This window comes from Sinohyriopsis cumingii, chromosome 17 (genome assembly GCF_028554795.1).
Source record: "Sinohyriopsis cumingii isolate HCF-2022 chromosome 17, ASM2855479v2, whole genome shotgun sequence".
Classification (NCBI taxonomy): domain Eukaryota; kingdom Metazoa; phylum Mollusca; class Bivalvia; order Unionida; family Unionidae; genus Sinohyriopsis; species Sinohyriopsis cumingii.
This window is the reverse complement of record NC_142977.1, coordinates 97,268,741-97,289,464: the sequence shown is the minus strand read 5'-3', so window position 1 is coordinate 97,289,464 and position 20,724 is coordinate 97,268,741. Positions and strand designations below refer to the sequence as shown.

The following is a 20,724-nucleotide window of genomic DNA, read 5'->3' as shown; positions in this document are numbered from 1 at the left end:
TATAGAGAACATTGAGATCATGGAGAAGGTATATATCATTGTGATAGAAAGATTATAGAGAGGGTGCATAGCATTGAGGTGGAGGAATCTGGAGAAATATTGACATGCATTCTAGCACATGCTGCCTCTGGATATTCCTAAGGGAGTATGTCAACCACTATGCTGCATATCCCTTCTTCAATTTGTTATATATTGAATATATCCTGTTCCAGCAATACTGCAATATATGTTGATGAAACCCCATAGCTTCAGAAGGGACATTGTGTAGTAGTAATGCACATGCTTTGCATTTCAGCTATCCCATGCCTGATCGCTAATCTGGGAATGTATACAATGATAAATGATCAACCGTTCAAGATTATTGTGTTCTTCAGTCTTCTCCAAATCAAAGACCATCATGTGTCTATATTTGAGCTGCTATTGAAGAAATATAACACAATTTGTTGGGACTTGTTTCATTGTAAATGTCAAACAAATGGAAGTGAAACTTTTAAAATTTGTCTTCATGTTAAATTTGTCTTCATGTTGCTTTTCGCAGGAACCAGCTGACTTTAATTACTATGGTAGTTTTGTAACCTCCCCATACGTTAGGAGGTCAATACATGTGGGGAACCTCATCTACAGTGATGGTGAAGAGGTAAAGAAACACCTGCTTTATGATGTCATGGATACGGTCAAACCTTTGATCTCTGTTCTCATGGAGAATTACAAGGTAATCCAAACTAATGAGTATATAAAGTTAATGTGTGTACGCCTAACCAGTGGAAATTGAAAATTCAAGATATAAATTTGTCGCAATATTATACTTATATGTGTCAGTTATAAGGACAACTTTTTTTAAAAGGATAAAATGGATTAATTAGATACTCAGTAAAACTTCATTTACAATAATGTTTAAATGCATTTTCCTAAAATTTGAATGTATCATAAGAGAACTGCATTTCATATTTTTTAAAATAGGTGTGCTTGCAGTCTTGTTTACTGCTATTTTTTTGTATACACCAGCCAAAGGAAAGAGAATATATTGTCTTTCCATTGGTCTGTCCAGCTGTTCATATTTTTCTTTATGCAAAATATCTGCATTTGGATCAAGGAAGAAGCATATTTATTTTAGGGGTCAAAGGTCATCGTCACTATAACTGAAAGAGGAATGGATTCTGCACAAAAACTAACTCTACATCACAGAACTGAACAACTTTGTTGATAGATTGCTTTTGGAGTAGAGAAGAAGCTTAATGATTTTGGGGTCATAAGATAATATTTCATATAATATGAAAAATGGTTTCTGCACAAAAATTTCACCCTTTGATGATGTACATTCAGAGACTTTCTATGTGTAAGACAGATGTCTATTCATTTTGGGGTGAAAAGGCAAATGGTTAAGGTCACTGACTGAATGAAGGAATATTAGTTGTACGTAATAAGTTTAGTTCTAGATCATGTACCTTGACTATAGTTTGTGGAGTGCACCATATTGACTTAAAAAATGGGCATTATTATCTAGCAATCCTTTGCTCTCTGTTGAATGAATATGTAGATATTTATGTCCGTACAAACCTTCATAAAATTATCAAATGTTTTTAACGTAATGCACATATCACAATCAACATATGTATTCCTTCTATTCTTTTACCGCTCCGGTGGCCTAGTGGTTAGAGCATCCGCCTCGGATGCGGGAGGTCGTGGGTTCGATCCCCGGCCGAGTCATACCAGATGCTTAAAAAATGGTACTAACAGCTGCCTCGCTTGGCGTTCAGCATTTAGAGTTTAGTGTTAGGACTGGTCGGCCTGGTGTCAGGATAATGTGACTGGGTGGGACATCATGCTACATGTCTACGGCATGATGCCGCAGTGCTAGACATCACTATAAACTGCCACATTGCAGACATCGTAGCGATATGACTGAAAAATTGTTAAAGCTACGTTAAAAGTAAAAATCACATCACATAACACCTTCTATTCTTGCTATTATATGATCTCTAAAATAACTACACATGCTAGAAATGATAATGTATATATTTTACCAGTCTATAAAATGATCCTCATATAAGTAACAGAAAAGAATCAAAAGCAGCAAGCTTTGTATAATTCAACAAATAATTTTATTCCCTATAATACAAGTGAAAATGAGAAAATAAAAAAGGAAACTTACGGTACTGCGAATTAAACCAGAAATAATCTAAGAATTACAAACACAAGTCCTAATGAGAAAAGTTTTGAATAAACTTTAGTGGGAATCCAAAATTTAGTCCAGTGCTGAAAGTGTAACGATGTGACTGTGATGGCTTCCAAAGTCTTGATTTGCCAAAAGTCTTTTGTTGAAACAAAGTAAATAACTCCAGGTTTGAATTCACTATGAATCCTAGTGAATGTCTCTGTCCAAGAATATTATTCTTTTATGACCACTCTGTATTTCCAGAGAACAAAAATCACTGAATTGAATAATTTGACGAAATAAATGCCAGCCAGCCCGAATGAAATACGGGACACAAACGATGAAACAAATTGATTATGCTACATCTTAATTCATGCATGAATAATTTTTCCAGTGACAAGATAATGTATTCCTCTATTTGATTTCAGGTCACAATTGGCATTTTTAAAAGGAACTATTACCTAATGGAAAAGAACCTTCTAGAATCTTCTTTTTGTTTACAAAATAAAATGTTAGCTATAATTAGAAAGTCTGTTACTAAAATTATATAACTTGGACTATGTGAGGTACACCTGTGGAATCCCAATAATCTAGACCGAGACCCAAATAAACATGATTACATCTATTAATAATGATAATAACATTAAACACATACACATAGAGAATAAAAATTTTAGCTATGTATTAGTTATTTAAAGAATTAAAAAATATCAATAATTCAGATCAAGTAGAAAATAAACTTGATTTTTGACACAGCTAAATCTATGATACCATGTTACTTCACAATAACATATAATGAAATTAAAATGTAAAAAAGTCTAACAAACAATGCAAATTAAATATATTTATATTTCTAGGACTATTCATGTATATATTTATATTTGCATAAGACTATTCATGCATATATTTATTCTTGTATGGGACTATTCATGTATATATTTATATTTGAATGGGTCAATTCATGAATATATTTATATTTGCAATGGACAATTCATGTATATATTTATATATGAACTGGACTGTTCATGTATATATTTATATTTGCAGAAGACTATTCATGAATATATTTATTTTTGTATGGGACTATTCATGTATATATTCATATCTCAATAGGAGTATTCATGTATATATTTATATTTTCATAAGACTATTCATGTATATATTTATTCTTGTATGGGACTATTCATATATATATTTATATTGTATTTGCATAACACTATTCATGAACATATTTATATATGTAGGACTATTCATGAACATATTTATTTTTGAATGGGATTATTCATGTATATATTTATATTTGAATAGGAATATTCATGTATAGATTTATATTTGCATAAGACTATTCATGTATATATTTATTCTTGTATGGGAGTATTCATGTATATATTGATATTTGATTAGGACTATTCACGTATATAATTATATTTGTATAGGCCTGCTCATGTATATATTTATATTTGAATGACCTAATTACTAGGGGACACCAGACTATTATTAATTGTTAAAAGTCCTTTGAAATAGTATAATAGGGAAGATAGTTTCCATCAATGTACTGAATCCCCAGATATTATATTGTTATAAATCATAAAGGAAGATCTTTTCGTGAATGAATAGTTAAAAAATAAACCTACAGAGTTTAGGATATAGACTCAGTTGTCATGGTCATGATCATGTCATATGAAAATAATGATGTATGGTCCCTCTGACTGACTGCCACCTAAATGGGCAGATAACATTTAGCTTTTTCAGCTAAACAGTTTTATCTGGGATTGTTGGATTTGCGAGGTAGTAGTTGTTCTCCTAAGGGATTATAATTGGTTAAGTATTATCGAATATACATATTTTACTTTAAAAATTCGTTTTCAACAAGTTTTCAGCCTTCTACTGAAACACCAGATATTTCATTGTTATAAATCATACAGGAAGATGTTTCTCGGATAAATGCTTTTAAAAAGTAGCTGTTTGTGGTGTAAAAATCAGTGGTCTCGGTAGGTGTAATATGTAGATAATGATTTATGTTCAGTAAGTTTCATTCATTGACCGCATAATTTGACTGAAACTCAAGGTCATGCAAACCATTGGTCAACAATCTCTCGAGTCATTTATGTTCCAACAGTGCCTACATAGTGGATTATTAAATGTGGGGCAAGCCAAAGATGTACTGGTCATGGCAAGGGTCAGCCATAATGCCTGTGCTGCATACTGATATGAACTGCAGTAAACAAAATGTGATATGATACATTATTGATACACATATCAATTTGATGTTCTTGTCATCTTTCGAAGAATTGTCAGTTGTATAATGGTGCCATTTCGGATTTGTTGACATATTTACTTGTACTTCCAGCATGCAGAGATATTCAACACATCTACCAACACAGATTAGGGCCATAAATAGGCTAATCAGAAGTCTTAAAGAATGTCCTACTTCCATAGAAAATTATTAAGAATTAAATATTTGTAGATAAACCAGTTAAGAGAGATTATGTTTATGAACTTATCAGCTAATTCTGTTTGAAGCTATTGCTCTGAAAATATTTTCAAAATAAGAACTATTCATAATTATGTCTTCTCTCCCAAGTTGCGTTAGTGCTTGCCCTATTCCATATGTACATCCAAAACAATTCTGTTTTTCTCTGTCAAATCCTGTGAAAAGCATTAGTAGTGACTTGTTTTTCAAAAATTTATATTTTTCTTTAACATTAAGACTGGCATCGATGATAATTCCAGTTGTTGCAAAAAGACACTATCCTTTTGATTAATTGCCTGGAAACTTGGTTTTACATTACTTGATCAAGGTGCAGATATTGTTCTGTTGTCATACTTGGATGCATTTTTTATTCTGAGTTACATCCATTTTTGTGTTGGATGTGCCAATTTTTCTCTGTCCAACTGTTCGCTTAGTTTTCTATGAAATGCTATGAAAATTGGCAGACATTATTGACATGAGCACAGGATTCACATTTCCATATCTTTTCATGATCTGATGCATTTTCTCAAGAGACATTCTGCTTAAGTGTGCGTTTTTGAGCATGTGTGGTTATGTATGATAATTCTAGTGTGAACATCTATTCACCCAGTTTTGAATGAAATGGATTGAAACTTGGAAAGTATATGATCAACATTCACATATTATTCTTTCATCATGCGCGTTTGAGCCCCTTTTTGGCATTCAGGCATACAATTTGCAACATGTACCAATCTAGAAGAATGTAGGAGTGGCATCGTTTTTATGGATACATTTCTAGTTGAATTTGTATCTTACTCTTCATTGTTATGAATATTAATTTAGAAAATCTCCAACTGATTCACTAGTAAAAAGTTTCAAAGAATTTTGACAAGCATCCCTTTCTACCTTTCCATTTGCCTATGTAGGTTATGTTTTATAATGGACAACTGGACCTTATCGTAGCTGTGCCCTTGACAGAGGCATTCCTCTTAACTGTCCCCTGGAGCGGACAAGTCATGTACAGAAAGGCAGAGAGAAAGATCTGGAAAATTAACCCTAAAGATACAGTTGTTGCTGGTTATGTCAGACAAGTCAAACAGTTCTATCAGGTAATAACTTTGGTTTATTGCATAGAAGTTGTCATTTATAGGTTTTGTGAAATAATGTCTTGATGTGATGCTGAATAAAACTACAACATGTCACATAGCAACTTAAGCATACAAGGTCGTTGCAGTTGTATAGTCATGAATTACCAGGCCCAACTAGCCTGGACAAGTTAAAAGTGTTGTTGAGCAAGTGAAATATCTTGTAAGTAGTACAGCATAAATAGAATAAAGAATACAAATATGGATTGCATGACTGTGTTCCTTTTTTATCCTTGTCAAGTTAGCAGATAAAAAATGTAATTGTCAACCAATGGAATATAATCTTAAACTTGTGTTTGTAACATGAATGATTCATGAACTTTATTGGATGGCACGTATGAAAACATACTGCAAAGAACTTGTGGCATGTTACTTTTGATATCAATATATTTTTAATGGTCACAAACTGTAAATGCACAAATAATATCCTATATATCAATCATAGTTTTGTACCTTATAAACATAAATACTTCTGGAAGTTGTTTACATTTGCATACTTTCCTTGCCTATTACTTGTTTTAGTTATAGTTTTAGGAAATATGTCTTAGCTACACAAATGGATTAGAATGAAAATAGTATTTATGACATTTCCGCTTTCTTTTATATGATACCCACTTTCTGTGACGAATCCTGATTAATTCTGGCTTTTATTTATTTTTCTTATTTGGCTGTCTTTTCAATTAATCTCTGCAGCTTGTGTAAAACAAATTTACTATTAAGAGATATGAAATATATCCCCATCATCAGGAGGACGAAGAACAGGTTTTTAGTCCATCAAGTAAATATTCCATCGCGGGACGCAGTAAATGTTTGAAGAATACATATTTACTGTTCATAACTTTGAACATGTCTGTGGCAACAAAATCCCATAAAGACTGTCATTAAGTGGAAACCTATAAACGGACAAGATTTGGCATACCCGAGAAACTCTAGATGAATCACACGTTTGGGTCATGTGGATTTGTTGCTGTTTTTTGTCTTGGACCAGTCCTCCTTGCCATTAATGTATACAGGCTAAGAGATCACATTTTTGAAGTCCAACTTGTGATAACAGCAGATTTCTCCTGTACATCTCTTTAAATACTTTTCACAACACAACAACAAGGAATGTGAATAAGAATGAACCTATTTTAAAAAAAAAAAAACATATGGCATAGTGGTGGAATTCAGGAGGCATTCTGGTTGGTCAGAAAATTAGCAGAGAAATATATTGCCCAAAGATAACAATAGACTTTGGAAGATTTCAAACATAAGAGCAGAGCTGTGGAGGCTGACAAAAAGGTATCACAATGTAGTGGATGAAGTGATAATGGGACTGTGTGACCTTAGAAAAAGTCTACGTGCACGAGTGATGATATCAAGAAGAGCAGAGAACATCAGAAAGAACAGAAGGTAGCATATGTAGAAGAGATCACACTTCAATGTCAATATGTTTGGTTTTGTCAAAAAAGATGTTTGGAGACAAAAAATCGAGGAGACTTGAATGTCCAAAGGAGGAGATAGAAGAACACTTGTTAAATGCACACAGTGATCGAGTGAGAGAGACGTTTCGTGGAGATCAGCCGAAGCTTATAAACTCTGAAGAACCAGCAGATCCAACTGACAGATCAAGACCATGGCTGCCAGATGTGAAGGACATGAAGCACATTTTAAAAGATTATGCTCTTTATATAAATACTGTCCAAGATTAATCCAAAGACTTTAGAGCTAATACAAACCGTTTGGAGAAGAGACAAGTTGACAGTGTTGGTTGCTTGCAGATTGTTGCTTTCTTCTGAAGGAAGAGAATTCATTAGGAGCCAGCAATTCAGGACAATATCCCTTCTAAGCATGTAATAAAAGATATGTCTAGACATCCATGCCCGGTATGAAGGAGTACCAGGCAATCTAGCTTTTTGGTAAAGTAGTTGTCTCATGAGTTTAGTATCTTTTGGTAAAGTATTTATGAACTCCAAGATACCAGTGAAACCAAGATAAACATGAGAAATATTATCCAATACATAGCTAAGAAAGACGTTATGAGTGTTTGTTTTAATCATTCCTTGATAAGCCCAGTATGTGAAAGAATAACTTCTTACCCATCCAACAGCAAATCATTTTCTCCTAGCTATCGGTTTTCCTCCACCAGAAAATACCACACTATGCCAATATATCTTAATCCTGCTTAGCTATTTTCCACCACCACAAAATACAACACTATGCCAATATATGAGCAATTGCAAGAACTTGTTTTCCAATCAACATAAAATAATTTAATGTTTTCGTTAAACTACAATACAGTGTATCTTGTTTTCAAACACGCTGTGAACAAGCTGATTTTCTCTCTACAACCAGACTGATTTACTATCTTTGTTTTCTTTTTCAAGGTGATTGTACGAGGAGCAGGACACATACTGCCATACGACCAACCTGCCCGAGGGTGGGACATGATACAGAGATTTATAGAAAATAAATCTTTCTCCTAGATCATACTCTAAGTTTGCATAAAATATATCACAATAATAAAAAAGTATCAGTTTAATTTACACTGACATACAATTGTACAAGCAAAAAAAAAATTCCTAATGTTTTGAGCTAAACGTAGAATTTAGTAACATGATCCATTTTCGTGTGAGGCATTGGTCTTAACTGAATTTGGGATGCCACCTTTCCTTGGCGAATGTTAAATCTGGCTCAAATTGTATCCTTCTGGGCTGGATCTACTATTCCAGGTCACGGTCACTGGAAGCATTCCATTTGTAAGTAGACCAGGAAAATTTCATGTAATAAAATACATATATGTAACAATTCCTGTTTTCCTTGGAAGTTGCAAAAGATTGGCTGAGATTGTTGATATTATAGAAACAACATTTCAGATCAAGTTTTGGTTAAATGTGTTATATTGTTCTATAACAAAGATTTTTTTTAGTGAATTTAATAATAAGATCCATGTATATGTATATGATAATTTTGCACGTGATTTTCTGAGGTTGTTACCACTCTGGGGACTGCATTTCGATCAGAATTTGCTCCTACTTAATAATCAAAATGAAACTATGTTTATCTTGTTACCTAGCCTGCTACAGATAAATGTGTATTTTCACTTTCAAAAGACAATGAAAATGAACTTTCTTGAAAATCACTGGAGCGAAGATGAAAAGGCAGTGCAACTGATTATGCTGTGCAAACAAGGATGTTATTCCCTCAGGGGTTCAGAACTTGTGGAAATACAGTAAATTTTAACCAAAGCCAAAGCAGATATTTAAAATACAGTGACTATCTGAGCAAGCGTTAATGTATCTGATATATATATATATATATATATATATATATATATATATATATATATATATATATATATATATATATATATATATATATATATCTTATCCTGCTTTCCGTTTGGGCAGCTATTTCTGCCCTGATTTGAGATTCACAGTCACACAACCGAACATTGACCAAAAACATAACCAAAGTTTGCAAATGACCTTGACTTTACCTGAAACGCACATAAATATTAAAGGACCAAGCCGCCTGATTCTACAGTCTAACATAGAACACGTTAGTCCAAATTTGAAACAATTGTATTTGATACAGTCTGAAGCAGTTTAGAGCACTATTTCGTGGATGAAAACCATAAACTAGTACAGTAAAAAATTATCTAAGCACTAATTGGTCTCTAAAACAAAACAATTTCAGAAACTGATAATGAAATCTGTTGGAGTTTAGGATTAGTACTGTTCATTTTTTATCAGAGTGGGAATTTCAGAGCTGAGTTGATCAATTTGTTTTTAAGTTTCAGCAATTGTGTTCTGCAATGTGTGATGTTCATAGCGGCTGTATGTAGTTAACACACTTGAACTATGTTTTCAATAATTACAGTTAGTAAAGTAGACTATACATGCCACAATTTGAAAGACAATGGATGTATGAGAGGTGCCACTGTGATTTATGCACGTTGAATCATAATAATTTTGATAACCTTATTGTACTTTTCAAAACAAAGTTGATGCAGGAAAAATTAAACTTTGATGACCATATTTTAGTTTTTAGTTTTATTTATGTAGTCTAATCATTTTATGGGTATATAAAGAGTTCAAAAATATATAATGTCTTTTATCAGTTTCAAAGATGTTGCCGATTATTTTAAACCATTTTCGTTAATAATCAGGGGCTATGAAGGTTGCTGTGACTGATATAGTTGTGTTGTCACTAAGCTGCAACTGGTCTATATACAATAAACTGGTCTACCAATTTGCTGTTGCCATAAAGTTGTTTGGATTTTTGTACAAAAACAAAATCTATACAAAATAACTATATTCAACTTTACTTCAGTAAATAATGACAGGTTTAAATTTTGGAGATACATAAGGAATTCATGTATAAGGAGGTTGGATTCGTGCCACCTTAATTGATAACCTACTGTAAAAAAATAACATTAACTCCATATTAATTTTAAATTTTCTAACAACCATCAAAATTCCAAGTCACATTGAACATATTGTCATTTTGTCCCATAACCAGAATAAACATCTGGAAAGTCATTGATTGCATAAAAGAAATTGAGAAATTAAATGATACAAACGTGTTAAAACTCAAACATTGATAAATGCAGATTTTGTAAAAACACGTTTTAGATTTAATAATATCGATTTGTCACATGCAGAACTTTTTCTTAAAATAGCATTCAGTATAAGCAATTGCACAAATGGTACATTATACACCTGTATCATGGATATTTCCTTATGATTACCTTGCCCTTTGTGTGGGTATAGGTAATTTTTCAACACAATATCTGTTTGGGTTGTCAGGTGACAGTCGGCACAAGGAAGCCAGCGATTATTTTGTGTCACTGGGAATGTTGTTCTATACCAGTGGACCAGCATATTGAAAACTTTTATTTAAACAATTCCCTTTTTGGCCTTGGTATAACGTAAGTTTTACTTATTATGGACCTTAAATTTGGAGTACCATCAGCATCTCTTTGGTGAAAGATATTGCTTAGATAGACATAAATGGCTTTTCTGGATACATTATACATTAATTTGGCTTTTCTAACAAATATTCTTGCATGTATTGTTAAAACCTTTATATTATTCATTGCATCCTGAAAATTGCCTATACATTGATCTAGAACTAAATGGCAAGCCCTCTTTTGAAGTATTTAAAGTGTAGTTATGTTTGAATTAAAGGTATTATCCCAAATTACATTACAGTAGTCCAGATATGGCTGAATATAACTTTTATAAAAGATGACCCTATATTGAAGAGGAATGTATGTTTTAATTTTCCTCAGTAGCTAAAGATAGGACTTAACCTGTTTTGAAACATGTTTAATGTGAATAGACCAAGTAAGATTGTTTTCTGCGAATACACCAAGAATTATATCTTGAGAGGTCATATTAAGGCTCACATTGTCAAACACAGAACCTGGAGTTTGTCGCTATCTAGCTTTCTTCGTTTTTGTTCTGTTGTAACTCGTACGACTTTCGTTTTGTTTCTGTATTTATGATCATACTGTTTCCTTGCACCATACTTGAAGTCAGTTGAGAGCATCTTGTAAGTTTTATTTAAGTACCGTTTTGGTTTTACCCATCTCAGATGGTGTTGTATCATCTGCATAGAGGTCAATGGAAGAAACTGAAGTTTAAATCTTAAGAGGTAAATTGTTGGCAAATAGAATGAATAACAGAGGTCCAAGGATAGAACCCTGTGGTACTCCACAATTCATATTTTTACTTTCAGAAAGTTGACCATTAAAGATACTTTTTGCACTCTATCGGTAAAGTAAGAAGTAAACCACTTGAGGGTGTTTTCACTGCATTGATAGAAGTTTAGTTCTGCAAGGAAATTTTCATGGTCTATAGATAGTAATTACTGAGATGTAGTTATCCTTGCTGTGAGTTTGACGCTGATGCAGTGGTTCAAAAGGAGGAGGGATTTGAAGAGGGTCAGTTTAAGCTCAAAATATCACAGTTTGGAATGAAAAAGCTTTCAAAGCCATAACAATCGAAGATTTCTCGAAATGGAACGGCCACAGAGAGAATCTCCAGGTCAGTCCCTGAAAACTACAACTACAACTACTGATGATGATATTGTTGACTACAGTCTTCTTCCCCTCTACAGCTTCTTTTTGTTGGGGGGTAAATTGTTTATACAGTAATACTCTTATTTTAAAATCAAGCTATTAAAATCTTCAAGCAATTTCTTTGATTTTGACAAATTATCTAAAGCCAACCTACCCACAAATCTTGCATCAAATGAAACATATCAAATGTGAGAGATATTATCTCATATCAAGGACATCATAGCCACAAATTCTGGATCAAATGAGACATAATTATCTCATTCAAAGGCCAACCTAGCCACAAATCTTGGATCAAATGAGACATAAATTATCTCATATCATGGCCAACCAAGCCACAAATCTTGGATCAAACAAGACATAAATTATCTCATAAAAAGGCCAACCTAGCCAAAAGTTCTGAGATGGATTTATATGTAGATTAACAAAGAAAAAAAAATATACATCGAGAGGCAACAAGAAGTAATAAACTACCACCACACTGGTTGTTATCGCTCTTGTTGATGATGATAAGTACCGTGATGGTGATGATGATTATAAATGCATTCTGCTATATTTGTTTTCAAACAAATAATTAAATAGACGAAAATAAAAACGGTAAATTTCAAAGTAATTCGGAATGAAAACATGATTAATCTTTTTTAAATATGACTTGTATCACACATTCACTTGACAACCAAGTAATTAGTAACAGACTTTCTGCCAGTTTCACCTAGATTTTGGAACTAATTATAGTTGGTCCTAAGTAAGTTTATCAGATAATTTCTAATTTCATTAGAGCAGGTCAGTAAAATAATAACTGGCATTTTCTAAAATGTTAAACATATTCTTAAATATGATGAAAAGGCATACATTAATAATAAGCTCCCCGCATATTGCTATGTCAAGAATTTGCAATGCTAATATTGTTAACTTAATCAGCAGCGTGGTTGTCATCATCATGAATAAAATTAATATCAATCCGGAATAGTGACATGCATAATGGATTCACTATTGCTTCGACGTGCTTTTTAGGTATGACCATTGGTTTCCAAAGCAGGTGTTATGTACTTTTGAGCACATATATTTTGGTTCCTAGCTCAGATGTGCGCTGGAGAACATGTTAAACTGACTTGTTATCAACACAAATATTTCATCGGACTCGAAAAAATAAAATTAAGAGAGACAGATTTATTCCATTTTTGATGTATACCGGAAATCTCTGATATTATTTTACTGAAAAAGAAAAACTTAAATAGTACCGTTTATGTTTATAATAAACAGAAATACTTGCGGCCTTTCCTGCAGTAAATAGCTTCTGTCTCTTGCATGTTTATTAAGCGAAGGTCATGTGACATTAGTGGGTGCATGTTCTAAAATTGAAGCTACAGTATGGACTCATTACAACTTGAGCTCTTATACAACAAATAACATATTTGTCCAAATCATTGTTCGCGAAATTTAAATCAGATATTTTCCATATGGAGTTTCATACATATTTGAAATTCGGATTATTGTACATGCGATTCGGAATTCCATTTATGACAACAAAACATTTATCAGTGTCTGAGAACATTGATGTATCATATTGGATATTCAGACAGATAGTACTGGAAAAATGAGAAGTAAAATCTCGTTTGAAATTTGAATTTAGATGGCCTGCCGTTGACCCATAGTAAGATCTGTACATCCTGATGTGGAAGGAGAGAAGGACGGAGCAGAAGAAGAAGACTGAAATATGCCTAATCTTGAAATAAGGTTTTGGATAACATACATGAGGGCAGATATATCTCCAAAACGTCGGGGAAAAGTAGTTCCAAATGTGCTATCGCCATTACAAGGTGTGGTGATAAAATTTTTGTCTCACTGATATATTTCTATATCCGATTCTGAAATATATTTTTAAAAATATGTCTTCAGAGCAATTGCTTTTCATTTGACGAGTTTTATTAACACAGATTTCTCAGGTCAACAAAGACATTAGAAATTAAGGATGATAAATCTCTTTATATAAAATCTAATTACAAACCAAAAGAGTATGATGTATGGAAATGACATTAAAGAAAATGACAGCTTTAAGGCAACACCTCGTCTAATTAGCTAATGAAATCGCTTTATCATATTAGTGAAAGCCATTATCTGCATTCCGATATGAACTTTCATTTTCATTTTACCTACTAAGCTTTCATGAAGCCATGGAAAAGTCGATTCTGGTTGAACATGACTAAACTAAGCTGTCGTTTTCGTCTGTTACTGCAGTCTTTATATGCAGAGCACCTGTGGCCAAGTGCCCGGATTATTTGGGTTCATTTTAGTCCTATAATTGATCGATTTTCGCATCCTAAGAGTATCTTAGCTTTAAATTAGAAATTTTCTTTATATAGAATCTTATTACAGACCGAAAGACGATGAAAGGTGGATATTGCCTGAAAAATGCAGTTTTCAATAGGTAGTAAGAGTACAGTATTTTCCCCTCATATAGTGATTTCTTGAGGGATGCTGTGTGTTGCTACAATGCATCTCAAATGAATCGCAAAGGCTATATTATCACTCAAATTACCATGCAGTCCATTTTTCACATCACCTTAAAAACTTTGTTGTACAACAAGAACATTTTCTGGCATTCGGATTCTGCAACATATCCATACATTTCCAATATATAAAACATGCCATATTTCACACAGTGGGAAAAATATGTAACCACAGATGCTGAATTCTCACGTGAAAATTTAAACATGGTCATTAGTGCATGTGATTTTAGACTTAGTCGATTCAATTTAGTCAAACTTAAATGGGGAAAAGAATGGAAAAAAAACAACAGTATATAAAAAGTAGTCATGTAATTTTTGTACCAGTTTGAATTCTTTACATTATAACCAAGCCAACACGATTTGAGAACATTTTAGACCTATTCCTTACACCTAATTAAATTCTTATCAGCAGGTTTCCATTATACCAGGTATGAGTGACAATATTATTTCAATTCATCCTAACACGGGAAAAAAACATTCAGAGCAATTCGCCCCATAAATATAATTTATTTTAAAAAAGCAGACTGGGGAATGTTAAAATGTTATCAAAAATACGTCTGAAAATTAAAAAATCCTATCCAGTTAATGAACATTAAAATGGCTTACTGTTATGTATTTTTAATATGTATTATTTGTTCTTTTTTCTTAAAGATTATATGTTATATACATTTTCTACCTGACTTGTTCAAAATCATGTTCACTATGTACCTGACTAGGACCAATGACTTCTAAACACCGCAATATGCAACTAATATTTGTATCTGAGAATGATTAAATATTAGGATCATTATCAATGAAGTAAACATTTTCATTGTATTCTGAGTACAGAACGATTGTATTACCCATGGATGAACCTGTAAGCGGAGATTTACCGTGATCTGTAGTCTAATTTAAGTAACAGATTTTATCCTGTTGATAACTTAGAATTATGAAGAAATGAACTTGTTACCGCCATCTTGGTTCTATTTATGTGTTTTAGTTTAACATCTAATGTTGTTTACTTGAGAAATTACTCATTCTTGCCTTAATATTTATGGCAGAATCAGTCTTATTGTTGTGTTCAATTTTCAAATTATGATTCACTGGAAATACCAAACAATCTTCAATAACATTCTTGGACAGAAATATTATTGTTTAATTACAGTTAATTCAGACAAGAACATTTTTGCATTATATTGTTGTGAAACATCAAAAGACTGTCAGCACATCATCACAATTCAAGCCATTGACACATTATAACGTTCTAGACTACTGCACATCAACATATATTGGAAGATATTTTGGAATACCGCTGGAATTTAGTTGGATCATTCTTAATTTACACTTGTGGTAAAACTTTTAGAACTATTGGGGATTTTATTCACACTACTGTTAAGTTCTATTTTTAAATTTTCATTTTCTGTTCTGGGGAAATAAATTATTTTTTGACTTTGACAAAACTTGTTGGTTTTCACTCTTTTCTATTACTTACTTTAAGACCATAGTCTTAACAATGCAAATTCAGTGGCACATGCTGTTAATAAGTACCCCAAATAAACTGGATTTTAAGGCGAAGAAGATGAAAGGAGACAACTTTAACCAAACCAGAAAAAGACATATTTGAATGTAAATATAAAACAATTTGTATAACTAAGAAACATTATCAAAAGCAATATGAAATCGGTCAATAATCAGTCATCTCTCTCTCTCTCTCTCTCTCTCTCACGTCCTGGCCATAATATCATGTTATTGTTGTTAAGTTATTATAGCTACATATTATATATTAAAAACTGCTACATCAAAGGTTCTTAACAACTTACAATGCAACATGAACATCTTGCAAGGCGTAAGAAAATGAATACATGACGACAAAAGCCTAGGAAACAATCATTGAATATATATATATATATATATATATATATATATATATATATATATATATATATATATATATATATAGCACAAAAAGATAAGTACTGTAAAATATGGATGAGATGCCTAAATATGCCACTAAAAGTTAAGTTGAATGGCGTGGGTAAAATATTATGAAACAATAAAAGGTAACGGATCATTGTCTGTGCACAAAATCATGGAGTGAGGTTTATGGCATGGCTGGGAAAATAGTAATTATTTGACTTGCCTTATCTGGGTTAAATTTTAATCACTTTTGATGTTTTAATGAAAATAATATATTAATTGATATCTGGACCAGACTATTTCACACATGCCATATCCAAAACTACATTCTTGAGTTCAAGGTTGTGTCCTGTTCCTCATATAACGTTTAATGTGCTGAAAATACCGTAGCCAATACTTTAGCTATTCCCCTCAAGACACCTTCTAAAGAATTTTTTCTATTTGTTGTGTTTATTTTTCTTATTATTTAATATTGCTATGACTCTATGGTCACAAATTAAGTAAGAAAAAAGAAGCAAAACCAAGAAGTTTTATAAAACTTAACAAACAGTTTAATTATCAAATTTGTAAATGAAAAATTTGAGAGCAACTTACAGTATTATGAAGTGAATCGAAGTTATTCCTTTTAAAGGTGTATGAAAGTCATAAATGAAAGGAAAGTTTCTTACAAATGTTATTACTGGCAATGTGAGTGTGTGTGTGATTTGGATTTTCAACATAGCTTTAAAATTGTACAGTCATATCGCTATGATGTCTGCAGTTTGGCAGTTTATTGTGATGTCTAGGATTGAGGCATCATGCTGCAGACATGTAGCACAATGTCCCACCCAGTCACATTATCCTGACACCAGGCTGACGAGTCCTATCACTGACCTCTTAATGCTGAGTGCCAGGTGAGGCAGCTGCTAGTACCATTTTAATGTCTCCATTTTTATACCAGAAATGTACTGGTCGTCCTAGAACCGTGAAGTTTTTAAGATTGCATTATCCAGAATAATATTATAGTCCAAATCATGAGCACTTTCTGTTTCCACTGAACTGTCCAAACAATTATTTCCGCTCGAATAATATCATAAAACACGTCTGCAGACTTATAGCTGGAACCCAGTAAGTGTGAACGACTCCAAAAATCGAAATAATTCTGATTGCTTTAAGTTCTCCTTATATACACCGTATATTGCTATTGGACTTCGTGACAGCATATACTATTGATTTTACGTCAAATTAAGTATAGTCACGGGACATAGCACAACCAACTTGAAGCCACATAATTATCCTCAAATTTATATTGTTATGCCAGAATTCTTCGTGTCAAGTTGGTCAAATTCTATTGATCACTTTTTGAGAAAAAGTCGTTTAAATATTTTTTTCTTTTGTAGGAACCACCGCAGAATTAACAACTTTGAAAGCTCTTCAAGACCGGATGCAAGCTGACAAATTTGGGCCATTGTGAAAAAGATTGTTAAGGTTTTCTGGTTTCATGTTCTTGGCAGCAACGTTTGATAGAACATCGGCATGACTTGTAAAATGTTGAAAGCCCAATCTTCCCTGCTGCATTGTTTGAGCAAATCCTGTTCATGATGGACATTCATAACGAACAGTTCGAGTCTCGGATTCAGCCAATGTGGGTATGTGAGAAAGCTTGCCAGTAGCTTCTCGTGGGTTGGTGGTTCTTTTCGGGGTTTTTCCGGGTTCTTCCTCCACCATTAATACTGGCCGCCATGTATAGCCTATCGTGTGCTGAAAAATGACGTTAAACCTCATAACAACAACAATCATAACGAACATAACGGTAGCATTGTCAGAACTCTATCTGTTGCAGTTTGACCACTGAATGTCTCGGTAGAAAAAATTAATATATATTTCATGTAGGATTGGCCATTTGATTGGGGAAGGGGAGTAACATAACCATTTCAAGTTTTATTGGGGTTTTACAGGTAACACAGCAATAATAAATGCCTAAGTCCAGTAAGGGTATTAACGTTTTATAAGCACAAATCAACTGTACAAACATGAGTGTGAGCTTACAATCGTCTTTCGATCAGTCTATTTGATAGCTAAAATCATCCTGTAAAGCCTGAGTCAGTCAATAGTAGTTTAATAAAATTAAGATAACCGATAATAATAGAGATACTATTCAATTCAGTGTGTTGAATATACTAAATGCAGGTGGTATGAACTTTATTCATGTCCATATGATGCTTGCAGTATGTGCAACGAATTAAATGTTCCCCATGCTGCTGTGCATGACAAAGTCAAATTCCCTGGAGTTTTGAAATTTATTTGTGCTGAGTTTTGCTGATAGCATATTGCTTCCAGATTCACACTCTTCAAAAAGTTTTCTCACCTGAACACAGTTTCGACAGAAGAAATAATCATTCTCTCATTTTGTATATCATGTCTGTCTATATTTTTTGTAACTCCTGGTACATGATTTTATCTAATGTTTGTAATTTGTACTGATGACTTTACGTTTTTGTGATTATCTAGAGCTGGAATTGGTGCATGTGCATAGGGTCTATTTTAAGATATTATATGCTCATTTTGTCTCCATTAACTTTGCATTACCAGAATCATGCAGTATTTTACAATACTGAACACCTTCGTATTGGAAGCACGTGCACGACACATGTGCCTAAGGATAATATGTTGTATCAGGAATTTCTTTGCAAACAATCCATGTACACTTGTGTAGTATATGCTTTAGGTTTTGGTTGATTAAATTTTGTGAACGTCCTAAAGCCGCTGTTATGTCCATTTGAAAGTATAGATGATAAAGTTAATGATGTGGATGAGTTCACTGAGTCAGAAACAAAACTTTCAAACAAGCAAATAAATGTGATATTCGTAATGTCAACAACGTGAGAGACGTAGTAATTGAAAATACCGTTCTCACAATTGAAACAATTAGGAGAAATATTCCTAACTTTTCGCAAACAGAATGGTTCAGACAATGCAGACTAGGGTCTAAAACATATAGCGTAGAAAAGCATATTGAGGCATGAGCTATCATATATTTATCAGATACATATCTTTTTACAAGTTTATCAAAATACTAGATTCGAGAAAAAAATGCAAATGAAGGTTTTGGTAAGAAACTAGAAGGCACAGTGCCAATAATCCAAGACAACAAAAAAGTAAGAGTGTCACATAACAGCTACATTTGAATTTTTCCCGTGTAACTATTTTGATACAATGTTAGGCTAGCGATGGAAGACATACTGTATGATACAAGTCATGGCTGGGTTCCCTTCAACAGCGATATGCAAGTGACAGCGTATAAGCATGTTTTCTTTAGCTGGTAATAAGAATGGTAATAAATATACATGCATTTATGCACATATTTTTCAACATAGTAATAAATATACTTACATTTATGCACATAGATTTCAACATAGAAGCTCTGTAAGGTCAGTAACTTATAATTACAGTTGTAATATTGCATAGGATCTATACAGAGATGCTTACTTATGTCTTGTCAGTTTCTAATAAGAGAATTATTAGTAAATATGTTTACGTGATTCGTCCTTCTTCCCACTGGAAAGTCACATGAATAGGTATTTCTAAACATTATATTGAGTAGTACGATCTGTCATGTCGGGTATATTGAGACACAAATATTGTGTCTATAAGGAGAGAACTGAGCAATTCAATTCAGTTTTATTTTGAGGTCATTTTTATTTCTCTTGTTAATGTTGTAACATCAAGTCAGCAGACACAACGTATGGTGTACATAGATATTATTTGAGAGGAAAAACATTTGCTTGGATTGTTCAGTGGAGATAAAAAGTGTACATTGGTCTATAATATTATTTTAGAAATATTGTGAATTATACTACTGAGTTTTGGACAACATCATTTTGACGACATCACGATTATTGGCGGACCAGTACATTTCCGTCTCTGAAATTTATATGGAACCTTTCATTCTTTTAGACCTTAATAGAACTTTCTCGGGATTATTTGGATTCACTTCATAATACTCTAAGTTCCTCTAAAATTTTCATTTATAATTTAGATAATTAAATTATTTAAGTTTTACAAACTTCTTGGTTTTACTTCTTTCTGGTACTTATGTTTTGACCAGAGTCATAACAATATGGGATTAAAATTCAACTTCAAAGAAACATTGTCTTTGATCACAAACTCTGTAAAGTTGCCTTCAGTATTCTCCCACAGTGCAGTGATCTGTAACAATGTATGTTCAGCACATCTCTCGATGTACTTAGCTTCCAACGAATTGATATGTTCTACTTTGTATACTTTGCCTATGCAAATTAGCTACATGGACTCACCCACACCAAAATTTGACACGAAACATCAACCTAGCTATTGTCAGCCAATTAAATAATCTCTTAGAGGTGGCTGTTTATTTCTGACTACTTTAAATTTTAATTGTCGTGAATCAGCTCCATGTCCTCGGTTTATGTTTAGCTGAGCTTAACAGGGCTGCTTACTGTTGATTCACATAATACAGATTACAAGCATATATCATGGTGGTC

The 20,724-nt window shown here is 32.9% G+C and overlaps 1 protein-coding gene across 1 annotated transcript in view; it reads left to right on the top strand.

Annotated features, from left to right (window-relative positions):
• The window catches only part of LOC149779501 (putative serine carboxypeptidase CPVL), a 32,783-nt gene extending 23,046 nt beyond the window's left edge, over positions 1–9,737 (top strand). The window contains exons 11-13 of the mRNA XM_089938640.1: positions 539–712; positions 5,534–5,716; positions 8,119–9,737. Of these exons, the coding sequence (XP_089794766.1) occupies positions 539–712; positions 5,534–5,716; positions 8,119–8,217 (456 nt within the window). The 3' untranslated portion in view covers positions 8,218–9,737. The remainder of the gene's footprint in view (positions 1–538; positions 713–5,533; positions 5,717–8,118) is intronic.
• The last annotated feature ends 10,987 nt before the right edge of the window (positions 9,738–20,724 follow it).